Below are 27,819 nucleotides of genomic sequence, written 5' to 3'. Positions count from 1 at the left end.
TTATGGGAGATTGATGGAGAAAGTGTCTTAGGGAGATTGAAGTGTGGTAACACAGGGATTCAAGAACAATGCCAAAAAGAAGCAGAAATTAGAACCTAAATACAGGAAACAATACTTGTATTATCCTTTCCTGAATGACAGGAACATTATAGATATTGATACATTCTGTCAGAGACAAAATGCAGTTACTTCAATATTCAAGAGTATTTCACAACTTTCTATCTGAAGTTTCTCTTCCAAAAATTTCATTTAATAGCCAATACTCAATTAGGTGCCCATCTTATTCAGAAATACAGGCAGAATTGTTGTCAGTGAAACATCAACCACTGTTCCTGAACGTAATATACAATATAAATCTAACAAATCAACAGATCACAAGATAAAAGAGTATACACCATATTTGTAATATATCATATTTTTATATTTCAAAATGTAGAACTGTGCTTCAATGAAAGAAATTGAAGCATTTGTTCTTTTACCAATCATTTAGGCTCTCACTTAAAGGAGTCAGAAGACCTTTTAAGAGGCTGTATTTTCTTACCTCTAAGTTGTTATTCATTAAACCACAGGCATCAGCAAAGTCTGGATGTTTGGTATTGATATAAGCTAACTCAATGGCCACTAGATTATGAACCTGCAACGCAATGTCATTCACAGTTAAAAAATTCAGTGAGTAAAGTAAATCTAATGCTAGTGAAGAGCAATGACCTATAATGCTAGAAAGCATAGTCTAACTGTCCATAGCAAAAGACCATTCTTACTGCCCCAAAGACATTAAAGTTCTGATCCAGAAGGCAAGAAGGGAATTCATTCGTTCATTGCAATACATTCAGACCTTCAGCTGTTTTGGATGTTACATCAGTTTAACTTGTTAGCTTCATCAAGCTAACCCCTCTCCAGCAATAAATAAACAAAACTCAGCAATTTAATGAGCGTACGCTAAATAGTAATGAAGCGAGCTATATAGTCAGCCTTCAGCCACAAGCCACATACAACACTTGAACCAATGAGAGAGATGGCTCACTATAGAGGATAGCGAGCGTACAGAACAATTTTTGCTTTTCACATCAAACATACACAGAGTCAATAACTGAAACACTTGTTTTCTCCCCAATAAGCAGCCCAAAGCAGACTTCTATATTAAAACATATTTACTCAAAGCTAGAAATTGAATTTTTAGTTCTCACTAGCCAAAGGGCATTACAAGCAAAATCAACATTTTGTGTTGATTTTATCTCCAAAACACACAGAATAAGGACAATTTAATTTTCATCATTGCATCCCATCTACAGTAAACGCGCAGCTTCTGTTACAAGGGAGGAAAATATACCTATATCAGAAAGAGTAGGAGATGTTAAGTCCAAGTTTTAGTAAAATTCTTCCTGGGAAATTGAAACATAGGGGACAATAAGCTGAAGAGGGTTCCCCCCATCTTGTTGTTTTTTATGTACCTATCTTCTAATATAGAAGAAGTTTCAAACTGTGTAGATACTAAAAACCTAGCTATTTAACAAATATAAGTTAAGATTCCTTTAATAATTTGGGTTCCTGACATTACAGAGCAAACAGAACCATCAAGAAAGACTCCAGAAAACACACACTTTTTCCAGCAAAACTACAGTAGATGGAAAATTACCATTTCATTTGTGACAGGAAGTCTTCTACGCAGAAGACAGGTTACTACTTCAACTATGGCATCGTGCAATTTAGGAAACCTCAATAATTCCTAAAAACAAAACAGAAATTTACTGATAGGACTTCCAGAATTTTTTAGGGAAGTTGGGGTGGGAGGGGAGCCCAATAATTAGAAATATAATTCTAAAATATACATTTTTACCTGTGTACTGTAATTACTACAATGCTGGATAATCCTCTGCATTTCTTCATGAACCAGCTCCACACAGCGCAAGCTAGGTTCTTCTAAACGTTTGATTTGCCTTTTTACCAGCAATTCAAATGAAACTTCAGGAACAAACAAGGCAGGACGGGGTCCCTAGTGCAAAAGGAGGGAAAAAGCTGCTAAATTGTGTATTAAAACAATATGTATTTATAAGTAGTAGTATCTGATGAAGCCCAGAATAAATCAGGTCACACTGCTCGCACCCAAAAGAACACTCAGAACAGGTCTTAAAATATGTTACAAGAATATTTAAATATAAAAGCTATAAAATATAAAGTTATTACCTTTAAGACAAACAGTATGGTAAATAATGATTAACCAGCATCCTTATAGAATCTTGAGGATTTCTACCCACTAATGTCACTGTAGGCTTACAACTACGAACAATTCTTTTCACATTTGTGGATTCAAGTTTAAATGAAATTTATTAAAAAGGCAAGGACATTCTCTTCCTAACTTCAGAGAGAAAAGTTACCATTATTTATTTGACAGTCCTGGGTATACAATTCTTACTGTAACATAGGTGGGTTTTCTGTTAAGTATAATCATAATACAGTGTCACTGATTTACAGTGTTTTGGATAATTTCCTTTATGACTATACAGACAAATGCTTAGCTACACAGGAAACATTTTTTACTTGAAATTTCCTTTTTTTGAAAATTAAATGAGCTTTAGAAACACAAATATGTGATACGTCACATAAAAACAAGACATCTCTCCTGTTACTAAATGCTGTTTTACATGTTACATTTACAGAAGGATAGGAGCATGCACACAGATCATTGCTGCAGAGTACCTAATGTGCTAGAAGTTTGAATAATTATTGACCACGCAGAAACCTGACTGTCTGTCCACACCCAACAGAACAAAATACAAAAGCAGACAGGTGTTTGACATCCAAAGTCAAGCTCTAAGGAGTGAACATTCTATATACTGCAAAATTTAAAAGCAAACTTACTCTGTTAATTCTTAGTAACACCAGTTCCCATATTCACAAGAAACCGAACCTGTCATGTAAATACTGAACCATTGAAGAGTTGTGTCCCTTATAAAGAATTAAAATATCTGAATGTGTTCTAGCCCATACATCTCAGACTGAGTCTTCATAACTAACAGAAGTGCTTAATGCAAAATAAATGCAGAGGCAGTCTTCCATCACCATTTCTGTAATACATAATAGCTTTAGCATAGGGTTGCCAAAGCTGGGCTTGAGCTTTATTTCAGCCTGTAAATAGTAATGAGATGTAAGCATTCACCTTAAACTCATTCCACATAGGATAATGGCTGCAAATTTGGATTGCAATTAAAATACCAAAAAGCAGGATCCAGCCTCTTCCTATTAACTCATTCAGCTGAGACCATTAATTCACAGGACTGAAGGAGCACAGATTTGTTGAAACCTTATCTTCATATCCAATATACAGCAACAACACTTATAAATACAGAAGAACACTCACAGTAGCATTTCTAATGGCAGTCAGAATATCAATTGTGTTAAGGCCACCCAGCGGGTCAACAGATTCTAAAGTTCTTCCAAAGGTCTCATGAAAAATGTAACAGATTCTAGCTCCACCGCATCTGAAAATAAAATAACAACTGAAGCAGCAAACAAGAAAAAAGCTCTCATTGCAAAGATTTTGTACAGTTACTTGGATTCAAACATTTTTGAGTATGTTATGCTCTAGTGTAATACTATTGCTGGCTTTCATTGGCAAGAGCCACTTGAAGATCAACTCGATCTAACTGTTCAGTCAATATTCTAGAAAAAACATTCGCTACTTACAGCTCCGAAGTCTCTATGTATTTTGCTGTTCCTTCAATAGTGTTACAATATTCTGTGGCAAATTTGGTAATAAGCTGCAATAAAGTGGCACTTTTGTCCTCAACAGGTTCCCCATAGCTGTTTAGCAGAGACTGGTACTGAGCAGCTAAGACATTGATTCTGGTTTTCAGTTCTGGCAAGCAATCCCTGATATGATGCATCAGTAGTCTAAAAATAGAAAACAGTGCCTCATTAGAAGGGAGGAAAAGTTTCAGCTTTATCATCTCCATCAAAACAGAGAAGAGACAGAAAACAATCACCAAAAGGAAAACACTCAGGAAAATTACAGTAAATTCAGAAACTGAATTTGGAACCAAACAGAGTTTTCCTTAATGTATCACTGTACAGCATCAAAAGAGAAAGGAAAGGTAAAAATAAATGTTTACACATATTTCTAACACACTGATTTATATCTTAAATATAAAAGCACACATTTATTTTATTTTACATAATATGTAATACCTGTTCAGTGTTCTAGCAAGATACTTGGTTCCGTTTCGATTGGCTAGGGAAGGATACTTCTTTTGAAGAAAACCATACTCATCACGAATGGAATCTGCTACACTCTTCTTATTGTTAATATCCAACTGACTCCTGAAGTTAAAAAAGGCAGAGTTACACACTAGTTAACAGATGCAAAGTAAAAATAGTTTACACTTCTGCTTTTCTGGACAGGACATCTAACAGCTGGTTTTTGCTTTACACACATAACTCATCTTCCTTAGACAATGAACATTTTTATTTGTTGTTCATGCAGCATAGTCAACAAATCAGTATGGGTAGGAGCTGTACACAGACTAAGCAACACTTTTACCAAAACTACATGAGATTTGACCTAGCTAATGCAAAAAATAAAGTGAACAGTACTATAGCCACATGCAGTTAGCACTAATACATACAAGATCTGTATGGGATCAGTGCTAATGTGAACAGCTGACCAGCAGCATCGCTCAAGCTAGAAAACAGTGGAAAGAAGTGACACTAAAGTTCTTTTAGAAGTGTCCCTACTCCTTTCTAGATTAGCAATTGGTTGAGTGGAAGAAGAACAGAAAGGCTTTTGAAAAGTGAGTAACAAGCTTCTCGCTTGCTTATTCAGAAGTTTATTTCAGCATCAAGTCACCTTATTCTTAAAACCATATTAATGGTTAAAAAAGCCAAAAGCATTACTTCATATTAACACAGTTTTAAAAATAGCATCAATGTGCCCAGACAGACCTGTTTACTACTCCAATGATGCCAAGTTTTACTGGAATCACTCTTCCCATGAGCACATCCATAGCATCAGTGCCAGCATCCATGAGATCCAGCTTTGTGATAACAGCAAGGGTTCTTCGACCTACCAGAAGGAAAACTCACTGACAGGGATGTTTTGTCTTGATCAAGCTAGCTAAAACTCATCATTCAAAAAGTTCCTCAGACAGCTGCATAAAGTTTAATACTGCAAACCAGCAAAGACTAGCGCAAGAACATGTGGTATTTGTCAATCTGGAGCCCCTTATTAACAGGAGTATAAGAAAGTACTTGGCAGGTACTAATCCCCACACAGATCTGGTTAAAGAAAAAGGTTTAGGCACCATACAGTTTGAAATTATAGTAATGACTGATTACAACAAACGTTTTTGCATGAGGTTAGAGGCATTACTAAGCACTCGCGAAGAAGACCAAGTAAGGCAAGGCAGGGAACTCACAAGTGTGAGTGGACTGAACATATTTCTAGCATATATGTAGGATCAGATGTAATGGCAATCTGTTTGGAACTATATTTGAAATACCACTACCCACTGGACAAGCTGCTAATGGAGGCAACAGGCCCACTTCCCAGCATAGTGCATCAAATACATAACTGAAAGCCCCAAGACTGAATGGCTTGAAATCCATCCACTGAAGAAGCTTCAGGGGATTTAATTTTTATTGAATATGCGACTGAATGTTTTCCAAATTAAAACTAAGCTTTATATTAGACACTGTGGAGGAAAAACTGACCTAAATTCATTAAATAGGTAAATATGGCACATCTAAGCAGGTAGGCTAACATGTACAGGGCTTGTATGGGACCTTAATACTTCCTGGGCTCTTGGGTCTGAAAAAAACACGGTGAGAACTTTTTCTTTAAAATATAACACACTTCTCAAGTCTAAAAATAAACCAGTACCTCAGTGAAATCAGTAGATTCTTGGGTCCTGAAACTTTCAGAATAATGCAAGTCAGAGTCTACCTACTTTAGTACTTCAAGTTCTCATTACATACCATTATTCCTACAGAACCTGCAACATGAGCTGCCACTCCAGATCTTTAAGGTTTCGAATTTTGGGAAGTGATCCAAAAGTCACAGTTGATCATTTTTACAAGGGTACATTAAAAGGAAAGGGTCTGCTGCCTTGAACCAGGACAATTTGACTGAGAAGACTGCCAGAAGAGGTTCTCCCTCAAGGTTACATGGCTGTGGAACACATAAAGGCTTAAGGACAGGCCAAAGCAGACTTGGGAAAATTGAAAACAAGCAAGAAATGTTACACTCTATGGGAAGAAAAAATTGAGGGTAAAGCATACCAACACCAAATTTTAGCCTAATTTCAGTATACCTATGGTTAGAGTATACTTTTCCATATCCTTTCAAATCACACAGTGCCATTAATTAGTCAATGATACTGAGAGGACTTTCTACACACAAGAAGCAGGTACCCAGTAACTTCAGATCTGTTTCAAAGTCATTAAGTAAATATAAAATGATAATCCTCTTTTTAGAGTAAATCAAATCAGTCAGTTCTGTCACATAAATGCAGGGCACCAAAATGGATACTGACAACATATATTAATTTTATTCTTATTAAAAGTCACTAAACTAACAGCTAGACAGTCAATTACTAGCTGCAGGATGGCGTATTCTCTCTACTAAAAGAAACAACATTGGACAATAAAGCATGAAGTCATCGTAACAGAGCTCTGTAAACTACTAAAAATCACAAAACATTCTGTAATGCTATTTCGCTGCTCTGGAAACAGAATCGGCTCCTATGACTACTAAAATAGTTATCTGGCCTGTTCGTAAGCCAGAAATCTATTAGATATTAATTCATCACAGCATCCTCTGAGTTGCAGAGACTGCAGCAGAAAGTCTTTAAGTAAATATAGTAATTGTATTTTCTAGGAAATGCAATGACATTTGTTTCTCTTACTGCTTTTTGCCCAAATGACTTCATTATTATTTTAGGATTTAATTTTAAAAAAGAAGTTGAATTACAGGATCCAGTTGTTCTTGCTGCTTACCATCTGGATCCACCTCCCGTGCAATTTTAAGTGCTTCTGAAGTGGCCATGTCTGTGTTAGCAGCTGTAACTGCCAGAATAATTGAATTTGGGTTGCTGATGAATTGAAGGATTAGCTCTCTTATTTGAAGTTCAATGTCCTTAGGCTGATCGCCCACAGGCACCTAGAGAAAAAACAACATAGAACTGCTCAAAATGGTATATTTATGCCGTGTGAGACCACTCATTGAAAGTTCATACCCTATACCATGGTATAAAATAAAGTTTTCCAGCCCCTTCCTTCTCCCTTCACAAAAAAACATGAAAAAAACCAAGACCTTGCAAGGTATAGAAGTCAAAAACACTCTTCTACAAATAAGAATCAATTCAAATTATTTGATACTGTAGTCAAAAAGACTTGGTATCCAAGAACCACCTGCACAACTGGCAGAGTGGGGTATGTACGTGTGCATAGGCAGGGAAAGAAGTCATCTTGTCATCAGAAACCAGCACCAGAAAACCAGATCTTACACCAGAAGATGGTGACATCTCGAATTTATATAACCACCTACTTAACCTGAGGAAAGCTATTTATCTAACAATACAGAATAATGCCAAATAGTGAACATACACTCATTTCAAAACACACTGTTCACAATGAGTCAGAAAAAAAAGCATTCCACATCTTACCTTTGTCATTCCAGGTAAATCCACAAGAGTCAGATTTACAACATTAGATGAAAAAATCTTAAGATGAATAGGTTCAGGACTGATCCCCTAGAAATATATTAATAATAAAAATTAATCACTGTACTGGATTGTTTAAATGCACCCTTTAGAAAGCCAAAAGCTGTAGTTTCATATGAGAAAAAAACTTTCTTCCATCATGCACCTTACAACTGAGGAAAAAAAAGCCAGCCACATCTGTCCACCAATTCCTTTGTCTCTGGAAGCAGGCATGTTTTCCCCCTCAATATAAGCATAGAAGCTTTTATATTCAGCAATTACATAGATAGGCAAGAATAGAATACTTGCTTTTATAATTACACATAAAGCCATGTATGTGGACAAATGGAAACAAGTTTAACTCAAAGTTCATTTTTTTCACTATTACTACAGAAGCTTTGAAGTAAACCAACAGCATTTCTCTGATTTTCTTTTAGCTGAAGTCATTTATCCCACAAACACAGTGAAAAAATCTTACGATAGCAAGCAGCATTACTGTGTTCTTCATTAGAATAGTTCAATGCTTTTCACTTCTAGCTGCCAAAACTGTTTAAGAAAGGTTTAAGCAGCAAAAGAATCTATAGCAAGACAAAGATGGACAGTGCAACATTTACCTTATTATTTCCTGAAATCCTCTCTGTTTCATTTTCAATTTCCTGACGAATTTCATCAAAATCCGTATAGATCTGAAGCACAAAAGAAAAAAATTGTTTAAAAATCAAAGACAGCATACGCTTACCTAACTACAAAATAATGCTCTCTTCTCCAAGAAGTGAAAAACTCTGTAACTAAGTATACAGAAGGTGAGGAAAAATAAGAACAACTATTAGCCCTTAAGCTAATGCTAACAGCAATCATCAGTGCTAAAGATTATAGAAATTGGAATCTTGGTATTTAATCTGTTGATTAATACTGTGAGATGGCAGTTATTAGCACTTACTACCCCATCAATGTCAGACAAGGTATAAAATATTTTTCACCTACAGAGAATTTCAAACACTTAATTCTACTTCTAATCTAGTTGCAATCCTTTGAAGTTAATAAACAAAATGTAGTCTGAACCCCTTCTCATCTCAAAGGGGACAAACAACAAGGACGGAGTTTCATTTCAAAACATTTCCACTCTTGTCAAATCTATTCTCCTTCCATCAATCCAAAATAACTTAGCATAGAGCTACCCTTGCACAGGTTCCCTCTGCATTCCTCTCCACATATCCTTCAATTTCTAGCACTGCCTAGAAGGTGAGGAAATAAGTTTAAAGTAATAAGCACTTAAATAATTCATCTGCCAACAAAAAGATGACTGTCTGCAAGCAAAGAATTAAGCTTTGACTCTCTTATAGAAGTCCTAGGTCATCTCAGTTTCTGCTTCTCCCCCTTCATGAGCATTAGGTTCTTCCCTCCTCTTCAGCGCTTTCTAATAAACCTCTGAAGTAGCCAATTCTTCAGTGGACTGAAATTACTTGTGACTATATACTTCCTTGCCTTTGCAATTTCCATTCTAATTTCTCCAATACACACACACACAAAAAAAACCCCACAACAAAATAACACAAAAAGGATTAAGATAAATAACTTGGCAAAATCAATAACCCACACAACAGACAACCATTGATAAACTTTCTGTCTTGAGTTTAAAAGAATGCTTCCAGAATTTTTCTACTCACAAAAAGCAAAACAGAAAATCCTCAATACTCTGGCATATAGTATAGCAGGTAAAATAACCTCCTTTTTGGGAAAGTCAAGGGAACAGATACAGAATTAAGTATATCTATATATGATAGCATATTTATGACACTGCTACTCTATCAACAGAGTAAACATACCTTATTTTTGGTGTGAAGAAATTTACCCCACTCTTCAGCATCTATCTCTGAAAACAAAGAATTGATACATGAGGAAGAGGAAGCAAATGTACAATGACATTTTTCCAAGAACCTGTTTGTTGAAAACTACAATGCTTTTTTTTCCCCCAAGCAGCAACAGAAAAATTAGTCTGCTTTCTACTGTTAGATGTAGACAGTTCAATACAAATTTATGATTCTGCTTATGATTCTGCCTATTTAAACACTGCATCTCATTACTCTTTTTCATTTGTCTCTCTTACACAAGGTCCACCTTCTTAATTGTGACTGAGCCAATCAGCTATCCTACCATATTTCAGAAATGGTCTAGTCCCTTAAATATCAGCTTGCAACAGAAAACAAAAGAATTATTAGCAATAGCTTAAAAAATCTGAAAAAAATACCAGCTTTTAGCATCTTTTCTTTTACCATGCAAGTAAGATCAAATTACAGCTGAAAGAAAAAGTTAGAAAAACCTGTAGAACCAAAACCAAGCAAACAGAAAATAAGTAAGAATTCTGCATAACAATGAAGTCTTAGGAGAACATGTCTCTTCCCAAATCTGCCAAGGACCGAACATCTTAACTCTTGTCAGTCACCACCGATGTCTGGAATTACTTGGGGGCTATTCAAGAGCAGTCCCAGAAACAGCAAAGGAGGTTTTGTCAATTCCTGTTTTGTAGCGCAGGCAGCAGTTTGAGTAATGCTGCATAATACTCACACTTCCACAACTAGACTTCCCAGCATTAGTCATAAGTTCCATTTCAAATTTTTAGTTTGTGGTCATTTCCTCTCTGCTCCCTGATACAGCAATCTGCTCTAGAAGAAGAGTCTACAAGAAATTTGGCCATTTGGCAAACACACTGGTTACCTATAATCACGTCATCTTTCAAAACATTTTTGCCACTCAAGTTGAATTTCAAGATACTGAGCAATAGAGATTTTTTTAAAGGATTTGGGAATTAAAAGTGCAGGAAATTCTATGAAGCAGCAACAGCACAGAAGAAAAGCAAAAATTATCTCATTCTAACGCAACAAGGTCAGAAAACTAAAAATCAACCAGATCACAAGACTCAGCAAAATAATCAATCAACACAGTAGCCAAAGTGTAAAAGTAAAAGTGTAATCAACAATAAAGTGGCATGAAATGTATGTGGTTTAGTGTATATAAGCATGCACTTTATGTGGAGGGAGGAAAAGCAAGTGGATAAAGGCAACCTTTAGAAAGGTGTCTTGGATTTTTCCATGTAGCAGGGTCTGCAGTTAAAGAGAAACAGCATTGAATGATGTTTAAAATTTTTAATCATATTTAATATAGCATTTTGTTAACTTTCAGTACCAGACTGTATTACAAAGATCACAAATGCATGCAGACAGATGTTCATGCTATTCTACTATTGATGAGAATGTGTAACATATTAACAATAGGCACAGAAATAAGATCTTAACTAAATACTGATAAATGATGCATATTAATCAGATACTCTATACAACAAAGTTTACTTGATGATGACTTTATTATTGCTGTTCATCTAATTCCAACAGCTCACAATATTTTTATCTGAGCACAGAAAAGAGCACCATTAGGTTCTACAAAGCTGAACTTCTTTGGCAAAATATGTTCCTCGTCATTTACTCATGGCAAGAATGACAAAGAGTAAGGAAACATTTTTCATGTCACTGGAAATCGTATTACTGTATGGGAAAGAAATCTTAAGTTTTGTACCAGTCTTTCTAATGCTCAATTAAAAAAAACTCATTATGGCAGTTCTGAGACAGATTTGAGAAGAGACAACATTAGCTATCATCCTTCTCAACTTTTAACTTTCTGAAAATATTTATGGAAATCCCATTACAAAAAAGAAAAACCTTTTTATTGAAGGGTTGATGAGCTTACAACTCTGTATTTTTACGTGATGCTAGTACAGCACTATGGAAATGCAAGAATCAAACAAACCGGTGAAGACGTTTGGCACATGCCTGTTTGGCACAAAAGGCAAGTAGCACAGCAACAATCAATTCAGTTTGGAAAGCCTCATACATCTGGGGAGTTATTTTAATGTCTTGCTTAGGTGGAAGTCAAAGTTTTATCATCAGTGGAAATACATTGATTTAGATGGAGTGGATCCATTAAGATAACAAATTTTTAAAACCAACTGCTTTTATCCTTACTGTTCTGCAGGCACATGAGCTATGAAGAAACCATTGTTAGGAGGCAGGTTTTGTTTGTCTTGGTTAGTAAAGAGGCAAAATTACATACCAGTCTCCAAAATAATTGCAAAATGATAGGGCTTATTAATTCCAGGTTATTAAACAGTTTTAGTTTATTTACAGTTCAGAGGAAATAAAGCAAAATGCACATACAGGAAGAAACTACAGTATCTTCAAGATTGTATTGCTCATCCTTCCCCTCTTAAAAATTGAATCTAAGGAAGTAAACACAGGCATAAAGCCAAGAAGAAAAAGATACAGCAAGGTACTGCCACCATTACATGTGAAAGGTATGGACCAAGCACTCTGCTGTTATGTCCCTCCTAAGGAGATGATGTCCTCCTAGGACACACTGTTTTAGCCTTAAATTACTGAGTTTGTGCTGGCATAGGAATTTCCAGCTAGGTACTAGGCTTAGTTCTATGTATAAAGAAATGTCTTGGTTTAGTATAATCTATTAACTTTTTAAAATACATATTAAAAAAGATGCATTCTAGTCAGAGGCATTGCATTTTAACTTGTTAACATCTACAGATCAAAGGAGACTGAAAATTTTTTAAGCTTTAACAAGCTACAAGTTTTCTTTGCTATATATAACACAAGATTGAAGCCACGATAAATGGCTTAGTCCTAACCTCAGTCTTGGTGCACATAAAAAAAAAAAAGAAAAAAGTTAAGGAATAAATGCAGGCTCCTGATATGTACAGAAAATCTCATCTGGTCCAAGTATAAGCTTTTAGAAGTTTCATTTTATACAGGAGATGAACTCTTGCCCCACTCTTCAGAGGAAGTCTGTACTGACACTCCTTTAATATTTGAGAAAAATTTCCCAATAGCTCTAATTTAATGCAAAGGAGATTTTAGGAAAGGAGGAGGGATTTGCATTACTCAAAATGCAAGGACAATCAAGACAAGGAGAAAATATTTTAATTAGCCTACATTCAACAACCCAATGTTCTGGTTTACATGTAGAACATTTTTTTTATCACTAGTTGCACTGGTAAATCAGTCTTCCCCTGGTTATGTTACTTTCTGGAAGCTTTTCAGACAAAACTTTCAGGTGAATTAATCTCCTGATTATACTCAAGATTCCATGCTAGATAAAAGTGTGTACAAATGACATTTTGGTAATTATAAAATTATTACAGATTGTAAGAAATTATTAAAACAGCAGCCATTAAGAAAAAACAGACCCTGCCTTTCAAAAAAACATCTCCTGAATAAAGCAACAGTCTGCTTGCTTTTCTAGCTTTTCATATCTTGGAGTGAGACCTGAAAACTTTAATTGATATACTGGGCAACTAGACATGATTATGTTCTTTTTCTCAGGACTGTTAACCCCTATACTGCAATGCTCCTTTAAGAAGTTCAAATACAGTACAATGCTAACTGACTTCAGTCATTCATGTATCTCTCCTCCCTTCATAAAGCAGTAGAAATGTTCTTCATAGACAATGGAAACACAAAGAAGTTGTTCAGTCATAAAAGACTACCACCACAGAGCATTTCTTGCAGCAGGGCAACGAGACCTTCCCAAATACTAAAAAGGATAAAAATCAGCAAAGCATGAAGAATCTTAACTGTTTTCCTAGCTTTCTAGTTCCCATACCTTCACAGCTCTTGGACCCAGTAGACTACCATCTGAACTCTCTTCCCCCCCCCCCATCGCCTCATCCTTTCCTAGGTCTCTAAATAAAATAAGTAATAAAAAAAAAAATCCAACTTGTGAAAAAAACATGTGCACATCTTCCAATCCCTTCTGTATGTTGTACCATTTTTTCCACCCTTGACGCTAACTAGATGGCAAGCTCTTTTGAGTGAAAGCTCTTTTTCTCTTGTGCTTCTACAGAGCGAAGTACAATCAAGCAGTCCACACTGTTTGGGAGCTAGGGGTAAGAGATTCCTATCTGAAGTAGAGCACAAAAAGCTGACAAAACAGTGTTGATTTAGCAAGCAACTGATCTGTATTAATTATTCCTGTGTTCCATATCAATTCTATCTGTTCAGAACAATGTTCAGGTTCCTATTCTGGACCAAAAAAAGAACCTATAAACATTTACTAATTGACCATTCATACATTTCCTCCTCTTCTCCATTTCCTAACAAATGGATAGGCTACCACAATAGGTCTTAGCTACAAGACCAATTTGATAATTCACGAGACCAGGCCCAGTTCTCTCGTAAACACTGCTTCTCTTGCAGTTTGATAAGAGAACCCCACAGTGTGGTATCACCACATCAAACATACCATATGTGCTACTATATGTCCCATGTAGCCACTAGAGGCTAACAATAAACAACAAAAGCATAATAAGAACATTTCCTTCACACCAAACCATACACCTCTGAAGAATATATGTACCAGTCTGAAATACCATGTTATGAAAATACAGCACTTCTTATTTAATGGAAAATTAATCTCTCTGCTGGTTTTTGATTACCTTGAATTATTGCAGTGACCACAGTACAAGGGTATCACATAGCTCATCAGTGACTTTGAGGAACAGGAGAGATGATCTTTAAAGTTTCATGTTAGAAAATCAGAAGTTAGTTCAAGTGTCTGGCTGCAATTCTTTCTCAACAGTCTTTCCCAATGTGCTCCCAAGACTAAAATAAAAAATTAAAAAAAAAAAATCCAAAACAAAAAAAAACCCAAACCAACCAAACAAAAACCCTAAATTGATATGAACTGGTACTCTTTGGCAGCTCACATGCATCAGAAGATGTCAAAATTAAGCTGTTGAAGAGACACAATTTTTTCCTTCATAGTCATAAAGACAAGGCAATTTGTAATACTAGTACATATCTAGACCAAGCATTAGGATGGATAATGTAACAAATCACAAAACAAACCACAAAACAAAGAGGCAGTTGCATAAAAGTATCTGTGAACACAGAGAGTTCATTACCAGCACACTCAGAAACCAGCATGCTGAGACTGATATTCTCTTGTCCAATATTCAATTTATAAAGAAGAAACCCCTCATCTGGAGAAAATCCTTTTCTGCAAGACTATGGATAGATTTACCTCTGGGAAATCCCAAACACGTATCCAACCCTACCTCAACATCCAACTCATAACAAACAAAAATATGACCTGTAATAGTATAGTAACTTATTACAATGTCAGACAGCATAGCCAGGATAAGAGGTTGCCATCTTTTTTCCTTCCAAGCTACTTGATCCCATCTTCTCAGATATAACACCACAATCTATACGTATGGTAAACAAGATCAGTGACAAAACCAGACCGCAATTTGCCTGAATTTTAGAGGTAGAAGAGAGGCACTTCAAACACAACTGGTAAGTCATAAAGGTTTGTCTGTTCTTACCAAAAAAGCCCACGTCTCTCTCAAAGGAACATCAAGAAGAGATTATAACATGTACATCTTACATACTGATTTCCCCCCCCAAAGATCTAAATGGGCCTTATAAATATTAATTTAGCCCAACATCCTTATGCAATAATATCATTATCCCATTTTAAATTTAAAATCTGAATCCCCAGATCAAATGCAACCCACAACAGAAAGGCTCTGCCCTGACTCAGAATACTCTAATTACAAAACCATCTTTTATACCTGTAAAGTTGCAGAGCAAAACAAAATCATATTTTATCCCACAACTCAGAATCAAGGCATTCTGAAAAGTACCAGAAACTATACACTACACAATGTAAGTAACATAAAACCACACTTAGAGATCAAATGTGCCACTTCTAAGAGGTTGCCCAGAGACTCTCAGAGTTCTCCACCCTTGGACGTTTTCAAGACCCAGCTGGATAAAGCCCCAAGCAACCTGGTCTTGTGTTCATAGTTAGCCCTTTTTTGAGGAGGAGGTTGGACTAGGGACCTCCCGAGATCATTTCCAATCTGAATTGTCCTACAACCTCTCACAATCCAGCACACCCTAGATCGCACACTAAAAGTTCTTAATCGTTATGAACCCAAATTGTGCTCTCTGCTTGCGGCAATAATGAAAATTGGAGCTTAAACCTTTCAAACTGCACAATATTAGTAACTGTTCTTCAGAAACCAAAGGCTACAAATATTACATGAAAACGAATACTGTGAAGAACTTTTTTGATACCTTGACTTACTATTGCTAATAAATTCCAAAAAGTCTGAACACAATGAGAATTAATAATTATAGCCCCAAGTTTATCACACCATCAAAAGCCTGTGTACTTTTTACTGTCTACATCAAAAAGCTAAGATTTATCTTATGATCAGAAGGTGGCTATGCCCCTGCTTCTCTTTCATAAGATCAAGAGCACTAGTTAGTATAGAATGAGCGTTTAAACTCCCAAGGGGCAACTGAAATTGCTTTCTTGATCTGCCAAAGGATAATATAGTAACAATAGGCAAGACACAAGCTTCAAACTAGACAGCTTCAGAACATTTAAAGTGTTGCTTTTGATGTGCATGGAACCTCTCAGTGCAGCCCAGTAAGGCAGCATCTGTAAGCTACAAAATGTGCCCATTAAATTGTTTGCATCTACTACAAGTTTGTTTTCATTTCTCTGTCACATACTCATCCTCTCAAGGCAAAACCTTATTTATACAGCAAAAGGGGAGGGGAAGAAAAGCACACACAAGAAAATCATGTTTTCTATACTCCAAACAATCATCATAAGTGAAATGCTTTCTTTGGCCTGCTTTTCTCAAAAGCATTTCCTAAGAACAAACAGGAAAACTTAAAACGTTAAAGATATTTTGAATATCCAAAAGATTTTGACTTCATGACATTTGCTAAATGGACAGAACAGATGTGATAACAGCTGTGTTTTCTTCCAAGTAAATTTTAAAAAGCACACGCAAGTTTTAAGATTACAACTGATTTTTCAGTCAAATGAACAAGAAAGATTAAAAGTCTCTTTCCTACAAGGCAAAACACACTCCTGGATCACACTTACCATTTTCATCTCCAGCTGTTTTCCGACCATCCTCTGGGGAAACATGCACCAGCTGCAGAATAAGGGGTCTCCGGGTGACAACTCCAGTACCTCGTGGGAGCAGATCCCTCCCCACAAGACTTTCCAACACAGAACTCTTTCCACTGCTCTGAAAATTGGAATACAGCTACATGATTTTCTTAAACATCAAAATGCTGTAATATTTTAGTTTTAGCTTGCTTTCATCACTCCTGCAAACAGTGCTCTATTCTGTCCTCTGCTATTCAGTACCTGAAGGAGCATCTGATAGACTCAGAAAAATTAGTATCCTATTTAACATTTTCTACCCCAAATATTAATCTCTCCAGAAACAGTTTTGGAAAAGAAAAAATTATTTTTCTTTATAATGCTCAGAAGCAAATTCTGTGTCTTCTACATCTTGCAATAACACTTCACTCTGTAGACTAAGGAATTTAACATTCTGTTAGTATTCATATGGCCAGCTCATGTTAATACTAACAGAAGCATTATACGAAAAGATATAACTATGTACACTTGAGTACATTAAGCTATTACAATCTTATATTCCTTTCAGTTTGGGGGGGTGTATAATGTATTATATAAGCTTCATAAGTGCAGACATTGTTTTATACTCTAAATATATTAAAAACCCCATTGTTTTATACTTTCTCCCAATCTGTGTGTTTGTGTATATATATAAGTATTTACAACTGAATTGACTGCAAACATCTGTCTATTGTGAAATACTTAAAGGTTGTGGAATTACAAATTTGCTTTGAGAGTCCACATTTAAAATGTTGTCCTGTTGCACCTCTGTATAAAATGCAGAATTGGGCTACATGGTCCAATAAGCAGCTGTGAACACATGGGTTTTATGGTAGTAGTCTTGAATCACTCTTGTTAAAACTAACAATAAACAACAGACCCAGATATGTCAATGTAATACTTTGAAAGTCTGACTGATAAGATTTTGGCTTTTTAATAGAACTGTATTAAACTCTGCCAGTTTTCTGCAGCTGGGAAGTCAACATGAGCATGCCATGAGAAAACCTACTCTGACAATCATTGCCATCAGCTAGGAAATGTTTCTATATTAATGCTACCACCAAACAATTATCTTAAAAAAAAAAAACAAAAACAACAAAACAAAAACCCCCAAAACCACCACCAGATTCTTCTGACAGCTAGAATGTGCATTACTGCTATAAAACCTCAATTCAGCTTAGCAGTTCTGAAAGAACAGATTCAAGACTTCAAGTAAATCATAAAATGAGTACATAACCTAGCATAACATGAAATAAAAGCAGTGTTGAATATCTTTTAAATATCATACCTTTAGTGACATCTTAGGTGACTTTTCTAAAAATGAGAAACAGATCAGCAGAGATCAAGCAACACAACACTATCAGACAGCACATTTCTATGAGTGCAGTAAGACAAGACAGGAACATATCATATGAGAGCATTTGAACCTATTAAAGTAGGACTTGTATGCAGAAGCACATAATAAATATTAAAAAACAAGTCCAAACCCCTAGAAAGCTCCAACAATTGACAACAAATTAAAGCTTTCTTTTCTTCTAACACTTTACTGTAAAACTATGCTTTATGGCACAAAAAAATGCTGTTTTATCAACAATATCATTTGTCTCAATAGGTGAATAACAAACCAATGCAGATTTTGTATATTTTTCAAAATAAATCTAAGTCAAATTTGACAGCAGTGATGTCAACTGTCTAGAAAAAGTAGGGAGAAGGACAGGGTCACATGAAACAAAGATAGCCTTATTAAGATTTTTTGCTTCAAAAGACTCCCATAGAAAGTAATGAATAATTTCCTTCTTCAACTGACCTTCTCCAATCAACTTTGGGCACCTTCCATGCAAGGAGCTTATGACAGGACATTGGGCACTGAAATCTTACCAAAGAGTAACTGAAGAACAATCTGGCCAAAGCACAAACTAGGTCTGGAAGCCTCCCCGAGAGAGCTTCCATTGTAGAATACTTCTGAAGAATTACTGATATTACAGAATGTGAAAAAAATGTAAATTTCAGAATGACAAACAACAAACCACTTCTTAACAAACTTCATAATTTAAAACAAGTGGAATGCCTGCTCAAAAAAGATGAGACATGGTGAAGGTTCATCAGCTGCACTGGGGGGGTGGGGGGGAACAAAGCCACCAAGGTTTAATTTATTAAAAATCTCTTTAACATCTCTTGAGCAAGATTTCTTACACGTGGGTAGAATGATCACTCAGTCTTGAAGGGCTGGAGGTGAGACTTAGGTGAAGTGGCTTCTCCTGAACATATAATCCAAGAAGAGGAGGGACAGTAATAAATAGCCAGTCCTTACCAAGAACCTCATCAAGACAGGAAATCAAAATCCATGGGACAAACTGCTGCACGCTACTGCTCATTGTTTGGTCTTTCCAAAAGAGTGGTATTGCAGGAAGTTGAGACGGGCACACACCAACCTACATATGGAACTAAAACACTACGCCTTACACCACTCCCACAGTTATCTTTGGATGTAGAACGAACGATCTGGATCCTTTGCAAATGTGAAGTCATACATTAGATGAGAGACTACAGTACTCCAAGCATCAGGAAATTTGTTTCAAATTGCATTACATTCCCTTATTAAAGCAATCTGTTCTTGAAACATAATACAGTATCTAATACAGTATCTAATGATGCACTCCTTAATCTGGGCCCCATACACGTCTATTACTAAGAACTGTCTGGGAACGCGGTAAAGAAAGCAGTAAACACAAAGCTGACCTTTTTCTGCCAGTGGGGCAAAGTGAGAGATATGGGTCTGTGCAGAGTACAAATTCCGTTCAGCCCGTCCTTCATAAAACAGACACAGAGAGAGACTAATACTGATGACCAAAGGTACCACAGAATTTTTAGGAGTAAGTCTGCAACAGCATCATGCTTGTTTTGTCATCTCATTGGAACGCTCGTCATGATTTTAAGCATGGACTGAAACCCATAAACTCATTTAATGACAGGTCCAGAAAAGCATTAACAAATTCTAACCTTTTGTGGCAGATCAGTCAGGCTTTCCTCTGGACCCTAATACCTGATCCTAATTTGAAATATCCAAAAGCAGTGATATCTAGAGGAACTTTATATAGATTGCTCAGAAAAAAAAGGGCAGATACAGGAACATCTTACTGTCTGTTGCTTCTTTAACCGTTGTGTCAAACTTCCATTGCTGAATGTTGAGCACTCTGCTCTGTTAGCCATCAGCTCCACAGATAAGCACCTGAGTTTGATGGATGGTAAAACCATTTTTTCCAGAAGTACTAAGATGAGATGATGCACACAGGGACTTAAATATTTTGTTTCAATACACACTGACAGTATACATGATGTTAATCTTATCAGCTTTCTTACTTCCTCCTTACCGGTTATATTTTCATCATTGTCAACATCATCTTCAGGTTAATCTAAAACAATCAAGGATGAAGGGCAGAATAATAGGGAAATGATTGTGTACTTACTCTCACAAATTAAAAAGCTGAAATCTGTAAGAACTGTGATCCACTCCAAAAAGCCAGCATCTCTACTGTTTAACAGTCCTAATGATCTTGCTTCTGCCTCCCTATCCTTCATTTCTTCTTTACTTGTCCCTGCATATTTCAACTGTGTGCAGTTCTTAAGTATCAAAAGGCATCTGCTCCCATCCATTACACTAATTCTTATGAGAAAATCTGGTTTGCAACCTGCTGCTAACCACATTTTTCAAGAATTCAAAGCAGCAGACAGCAGTGCATGACTTTATAACTGTCCAGCTTCATTAACAGCAGGAGATGTTACTTTCAAAAACACTTCAGATTTGTTGACAAGCCAAATGGAAGAGACTCTGTATTAAAAATTTTGAAGTAACACTATGCACAACCGTTCATATTCATCCCAAACATTTACTTCACTGGCTTGCTTATTCTTTTTCCAAGTCCTCATTAGCATTCCTAATTTTAAAAGACTTGCGCCCTATACCCAACAGCATGCAAAGATGCTTTCTCCATATCCAAAAGAGAACCCTGACACAAATCCTCTTCCACTATTGATAGTTACCTTCCACTTTGAGCACCATCTATAGGTACAAAGGCCCAGGAGACCCTGCGGGTGAAGACCAAGGCAAAGATAGCACCAAGTGCCCCAGCCTTGTCCATATTCACTGTCATTAAATCACCTGTCACGGTCAGCAGCAAGCCCGTATTTCCCTCGTTTCTCTTTTTTCTGCTTTAACTGCTGATGCAGTGCTGGAAGTTCTTCTTGTTGCATTTGATGTCCCTTACCAGTTTCAACTTTACTGGAATGTTGCCTTTCTTAATACCATCTCTGCATATGCAGGCAGTATTTTTATATCCTTGAGCAAACTTGTCCTCACTTCTACCTCCTGCATGAGTCTTCTGCGCTGACGCTCAGTCGTGAGTTCCCTCCACACTGCTCTCCTCACATGTCTACTCACTTTCCTGAGCATCTGTATGGACTAGTGTTTTGTGCTCCAATGAGGTTGTCCTTAAAGGCATACCAGGTCTCTTGAGCTTCACTGTCCTGTAACTCACTGGATACCACCAGTTAGCTCAGTAAATAAGCCAAAGTCTGCTCTTATTCTTATGAAGTCCATGCAGCAAGAAGGCAATAAACACAAGACTCACCTGGAGTCTCACTGATGCACGAGAACCATGAGATTTTTTACAGTCATTTCTCAGACTGTTGATTGTTGCGTATTTCAAGTACTATTAAAATGATAATGGACTTGTATCAGCTGCAGCAAATTTCAAGTCGTCTTACAAGAATCTGCTGCCTTCCTTCTGTCTACCTTCAGACTTCATAATCACTTTGTGAAGCCAATGTAAAAGAAATCATCTGTGGGAAAAACCTTTAAGGAAACATGTCCAATAAAATACTGGGGAACTTCCAACAAGAAAATTGGCTGAAAGGGGTGTAAACTTTCTTCATTGCTTTTGATAGGACAAACTGATAAATTTTTTATTATCTGATCAAATAGGAAAAAACTGCCAAGAGCTCCTGCAACACAATACAGATTTACTACAGGACAGCACAAGAAAATGGAGAGGCGGTGATATCTGTATTCCCTATGACTTTTGTAGTGGCACAACAATAACAAGCACTTGAGAATGACAATAAGGAACTACGAAGTAGGAGAGATTTCTCAGGGAGACATAATAATTCCTGAAGAATTCTCTTAAGAAAAGCAATGCATCTACTTTGACGCCTGAGGCAGAATGGTGGCAATTTTGCAGTTTCTGCCATACAAGAATTATAAAAGCCCTGCTGGCTATATCATGCTCTTAGCAATATATACATATATGGTTTACTAAATTTTAATTCTATTATTGGGAAATACAAGCTAATGCATTTTTGCTGGGATCTCATCCACAGGAATATTACCCAGATAGGTGCTTTGAAAAGAAGTTCTCTGCAGTAGCTATCCTGGAAGAATTCAGCGTGTTATAACCAAAGAGCAGCAAGATTTTTTTTCTTTCCTTGTTTTGCAAACATGAATTATTCTGAAATAAAAGGTCAGCACATATGCAATTCCAGAGCAGTTCCACAAGGGAACTGCTTTGGTTAGAATAGGTATTGTGGCAAATTTTCCTATGTGAACTAGAGACAACCCAAGCTAGGCTGGTTCTAAACAGCCAACAAATTTTAAGATGTACTTACTAATCAGAAGAGAATTTTGAAGTTATAAGCAGGCCCAATGAATTACTTTTAAGACATTCTTTGAAACAGAATTATACTTCTAGAAAGATGCAGAAGAGCTAACAGGCTGATCCCAACTTGAGAAAGCAGTGAAACCAGCATAATGCACTCATGGCTGTTGCAAAATACATTTTATCTTTGAAAGATCTTGTCCGGATTACAAGACTGTTGTTCCTGCAGGCCATTCCCCAGCAGAGCGCTTTCCTGAATCAGTCAGGAAGAAACTGGAAGCCACAGGAACTCCCTCCACAACAGGCAGTTTATGTACAAGTAGTAAGGAAAGCCAGAATTTGCACAGCTCAGTCAAAATTTTTCAGGTATCCTGTATTTACACCGTATCTAAATGTAGATACATGCCAACCAACAGCAAATAGATAAAAGATTTGCAGACATATTCTTTCTCAATACATCAATTCCCAAAGTCCTCCAATAATTCACGTAATAAATACCTCATGTAATCAGAATCAACGAGTACAGAATTTCTCTAAGTTAGATCATGGAACTGCGGTATCTGAAGATCTACATTTCAAAGCCATGTAAGACTGACCTTACATAGTATTGCTTGTACTACTATATTCATTATTTTTCAGTAAAATGAATCAAAAACAAAGCCAATTTGTATCTTCAAATTAAAAAAAAAGTTATAAACAACAGAGATTGAAAAAAAAAAAAAATCCAGAGAAACCCAGTCAATCTTCTGGCTACAACACGAACAAATCTTTTCCAAAAACTACACAGCCATTTTCTCTCCAGATTCTGAAACACATTCACCAGGGCTGTCTGCTGTAACACTCTTCCTCTTAATTTTCCTGAAAAGATGTTTCCTTTGCACTGTCCCCTGCGGACAAGATACAAGAACCATCCGTTCTAATTAAAATACAAGTTTTCCAAGAAAAACAATTGCCAATCACAAGATGAACAGGACCCTGGCAGCAAGAATACAAAACTAGTGAGGGGAATAAAAAAAACAAAACCAAAAAAAAAAACTTCACTGACATCCGTCTACCACTGTGCATTCTCTCCACACTTGCAAACAATAAAATCAGTATCTTCATTTAAAAGATGCTTAATATTGCTTTCGTATTACAATCTATAGAGATTAAAGGCAGGATTACAGTTATTAGACCTATAATTTTATTTTAATTCATATAAAGTCTGAACATAGACATAGTGAAAATGCGATCCTTCCAGTCATAGAAGCCTTCAGGACCTAAAAAGTATAGCTGCTCAGAAACTGAGAGGGCACATCAGAGAAAAGAAACGGTACAACAGCAAATGTTTGCACTATGCAACTTTAACAGCAAAATTTATATTATGTCTGGTAAATGTAAACAGCTAATTAACGTCAGCCTCGCTTTGGTGCTTGTCTGAAACAGACACCAGAAGAGTCAGGGCATGATTTGGCAGGAGAAAAGGATGGCAAAAAGGAAAACAGTTGCACCCAAAAACAGATACAGTGAATGTCAGGTATCAAAGCAAACAAAAAAACAAACCAGGAAGTAAGTTTGCAAAACATTTGGGAGAAAAACCAAGCTCTCCCCAGCCAGCACAGCCAGCACTGAAGCTATGCTCTAGTTACGTCCCCTTTTACAAGTGTAGATACAAATGCCTTTTTGCACCTGCTTGAAAACCCGGGAAAGATCCCTGGACCAAATAAAAAACCCCAAGAGCGGAGGGAGGAAGACATTCCTGAGTTAAGCTTGGCATGGAGTTTTCCTAGTTGCTTGGTATAAGCTGGAGTTTCCTTCACCCAAAACTGGGTTTTTGCCAACGCAACGTAGGATACATTGAATAAAATGAATAAGCTGAAGTGGCTTGAATTTCTGTTCCCCTGACCTTCCCTGACAGGGAAAGGTCACAGAAGCTCTGTAGAGCATCTGAAGTTTAAGACCACAATGCCAGTCTCTCTCAAACCAGATGTTTTGATAGAGCATCCACTGGATTCCTCTCCTCATCTCAGTAGCCAGGACTGTACATCAGCTTCCCATTGCTGTCAGCTTCTTAACAGGCAAATTACCATCCTAATTGTTTAGCCTAACAGAATATATAGTTATACATATTCAAATGCTCAGGCTATCTGTTATCTCAGATCAAGAAACCTTCCTCCTTGGCAACAAAAATTGGTTTAAGTGTTGAAATATCAAACATGATACCTATTCCAAACAGCAAAAAGATAAATAAATGTATTGCTCATCTGTGAGCCAGTCACAGAGGCTAGCAAAACAGCTCTTTCAGATAGAAACATCCAACAGAACAGTCTATGTTAAATATTGTAAACTACACCTTCCCATTTAAAATCCCAAAATAGCATTAACAGAAGACCGAGCAAAAGTACTATATAAACATACGCCTGAAAGGTCATTTAAAAATCTCACCGTGAATTTCGTTAGTTGCTAGATCAATTTCACCATGATGTCTCTACTAGAATCAACACTACCAAGTGCAAATAAAGCCCACAACTTGTTTTTATAATGTCAGTATTGGAAGAACTTTGCTACAAAACTGACACTAAAGTTTGTATATAGCTAGGTCAATGACTTCTAAAAACCCAAAACAGATTCCAAGAATTAATGACCTGAAAAAAATAAAGGCAATTCATTTTTACATATCCCTTGGCAAAGATTTTGTTTGTTGTTTTTTTAAAATTTATTCTAAAATTCATGCCCACTTCCGTAGTGTAGATATTTCATTTTTGTGATAGCATCTGTGTGCCCGTAACATACAAAAGGCCATAACTAACCAAATTTCTTTTCTTCCCCTTGCCTCCTTTTATTATAGTTTGAATGTGTTTGGTTGAGGCACTTCAATACCACCTTGTTATCCCTTACAAGTACGGATCACAAAGCATTTGTATAAAACACATCAGAAGGTTGGGTATTACAGTATTATTGAACAAATATTGTTTATAGAGTATTCCTAGCCTGGACATTTTTTTGCACTTCAGTAATACATTTCTAAAAATGGAACTGAAATACTGAATTGGGGAAAAAAAATAGAACACATATCTGGGAATGGCAAAAAAACCCTGCAATAGTGATGAAATGCTGGCAGTCTGAGGGTGTGCTCTGAGTTTTACCAGCAGGAGAGTCTTCAATTTTCTGAATAGACCCTGTACTAGGATACAGAAATAACTTACACAGTATTTATGTAGAGAATGAGAAGGAATTCTCGTATGACAGAGTCTCAGGAACACCACTAGAAGTGCAAGAGGCCATCTAAATGTGTAAAGTTTACTGAGAAATATTTTGTAATTAGTACCAAAATCCATCTAGAAAGAGGAAAAATTGAGACACTTCAATTGCTCAGAACACAAGGTTGGTAGGAAATGAATCCCAAAACAACACAGGGGGCCAAAGGGGACATGGGAAACAGAGAACATTCAAAGCTAAATTAAGGATTATAAGCAGTTTCTAGTTCTACATGCTCCAGAAAAGAAAGAATTAACTTGATGCACAGAAGTAGAAATAAATGTGAACTGAAGAAAGGCACAAGCACAAAACAATAAAAGGGTAGAGAAGAAATACAGAAGACAGATGAGAAAAATAAATAGCAAAAACTACTTTAAAAACCATTTTTCTTCTCCTTGCTGAATATGTAGAAAGGTCATTTAGGAAAAGCAATAAGCAAACTGGAAGGAAAAAAAAAGCATAAATCAATTAACAGAGAATTACAGAAATCTTAACTGGTAGCATTTGTTGCCTAGAAAGAAAAATGGAGGTGCAAATTTCAAAATCATTTGTGAATATTATTCAAAGAAAGAAAGTAAAGACTGCATATGCCAGCAGGCTACAAACAAAACCGTGTGAACAAACTTAAAGGCCACATAGCACTTAACCAAAAATATCTCAAGAAACAAGATTATTTCAAGGCACGTTTCAAAAAACCACGGAATCAAGCTACCAGCAGCAAAACTATCAGATCTAAGGCCATATTTGAGACATCTCCAGAAATCTGGTCTACAATAAACTAACTTCAAATGAATAAAATAATAAAATTTTATTTAATTTTTTTTAAAACTAATTGCATAAAATAACCATCTACAGAATTACCGTGTCAGTAAAGACAATTATTCCTTCCAACAACCCTGACTAAAAACAAAACAAAAAAACCCAAGATACAGCTTGCTAGACATTTTGCTATATATTTTCCTTAACTCTGTAAAGGACTTTGTTTCGGCATGCTAGAAAATATCACGCTAATTCAAGGGTTTTTATGAATATACTGAATACAGCACTGAATGGATATTAATACTGATGGACAGACTATTGAGTCAAATGCATGTCAATACTGTCTTAACTCTCAGTACCTACTGTACACGCTTATTAAAAGTTAACTAGGACAAAGTTGTTTAAAAGGATGATAATTAAAAATGCCACTTCAATGCATTTCATAAAATGAAACTGAAAAAAATATTGATTTTACGCAGAAAAATGCCACACCTCTGCCTTGCACTTTCTGTTGCAGAACTAAACTAAAACAAAACGGGGGGAATACCCAGCTTACTTATATGATTTTTAATGTAAAGGAGATTAAATGTCTTCATAAAGCGATGGACTCCTGTCAGCTACAAAAGTGCCTAATATAGCTTACCAGTGCAAAATCTCTCCCACCCAATTCAAGTATTTTAGATCTATTTTATAAAATGGCTGATATAAAGTCAATTAATCTATCTGATTTATATTGGTAAAACAGAACGACAGCCGGCTGCCTCTCAGCCAGATCGACACTGTAGTTGCCTTTGAGCAAACCTATTCCATGCTTCAGCAATGCACAAGCTTTAAACGTAGAGATTGCGTTTTAAGGCATATAATGAAATCCCGGACTGCAGAGTCCTTGGTATTACTGTCTCAGGTAGGCATGCTATTATCAAGTAACATCACACGCTCAATACACACTGTTAATTTCACAGAAACAAAACCAGAGAGATCCATTAACTCCAAAGCTTTAGTTGCGTTTCACGTTTCATTTTCAATACCCTTAAGACTGCTGCAGTTCTGGTCACGCATGTTCTGCTCCCAAAAGTTGTGCTGAAGAACGGCGTCCCATTTGAACGGATCTAAAAGGGTCTGAGCTCTATCTTCGAGCCCAGCGGCAACATTATCGGGCTGAGACACACACGTTGCGACTGCTACAGCCGACAAAGGCTGCCTTCGCCCCTCACCTTCGCTCCCCATCCTCCGCCAAGACAAAGAGGTCCAAACCGGCAGGAGAACTCGCAGCGAGGCGAAACGCTCCACGCCTTCAAGACGCCGTTCCGCTACCACATCCCTTTTATTCGCGGCGGTAGTCAGAGAGGGGAAGCCAACCCGACCGGCGATGGCGGTCACGCTGAAGCACAGGGCCGGGCAGCGGGCCCACGGTGCCACCCGCATCCCCGGTGTGGGGGGCCGACGTGGGGCCACGGGAGGAG

General features: G+C 36.7%; 1 protein-coding gene across 5 annotated transcripts in view; it reads right to left on the bottom strand.

Annotated features, from left to right (window-relative positions):
- The window catches only part of DNM1L (dynamin 1-like), a 38,638-nt gene that overhangs the window by 10,419 nt on the left and 400 nt on the right, over positions 1-27,819 (bottom strand). For 3 of the 5 annotated variants that reach the window (XM_010566241.1, XM_010566242.1, XM_010566244.1), the window contains exons 2-13: positions 16,665-16,812; positions 9,521-9,567; positions 8,309-8,380; positions 7,659-7,745; positions 6,991-7,153; positions 4,939-5,059; positions 4,186-4,317; positions 3,685-3,891; positions 3,359-3,479; positions 1,838-1,993; positions 1,637-1,726; positions 542-634 (exon numbers count right to left, since the gene is read on the bottom strand). In XM_010566241.1, the coding sequence (XP_010564543.1) occupies positions 542-634; positions 1,637-1,726; positions 1,838-1,993; positions 3,359-3,479; positions 3,685-3,891; positions 4,186-4,317; positions 4,939-5,059; positions 6,991-7,153; positions 7,659-7,745; positions 8,309-8,380; positions 9,521-9,567; positions 16,665-16,812 (1,437 nt within the window). Of the gene's footprint in view, positions 1-541; positions 635-1,636; positions 1,727-1,837; positions 1,994-3,358; positions 3,480-3,684; positions 3,892-4,185; positions 4,318-4,938; positions 5,060-6,990; positions 7,154-7,658; positions 7,746-8,308; positions 8,381-9,520; positions 9,568-10,756; positions 10,796-16,664; positions 16,813-27,819 lie in introns of all 5 variants that reach the window. The other 2 variants (XM_010566240.1, XM_010566243.1) reach the window with 1 other exon arrangement.

The sequence above is a fragment of the Haliaeetus leucocephalus genome, unplaced genomic scaffold (assembly GCF_000737465.1).
Source record: "Haliaeetus leucocephalus isolate CR32 unplaced genomic scaffold, Haliaeetus_leucocephalus-4.0 Scaffold206, whole genome shotgun sequence".
Taxonomy (NCBI): Eukaryota; Metazoa; Chordata; class Aves; order Accipitriformes; family Accipitridae; genus Haliaeetus; species Haliaeetus leucocephalus.
Note: the sequence above shows the minus strand (reverse complement) of the source record. Positions and strands in the feature narration are given on the sequence as shown.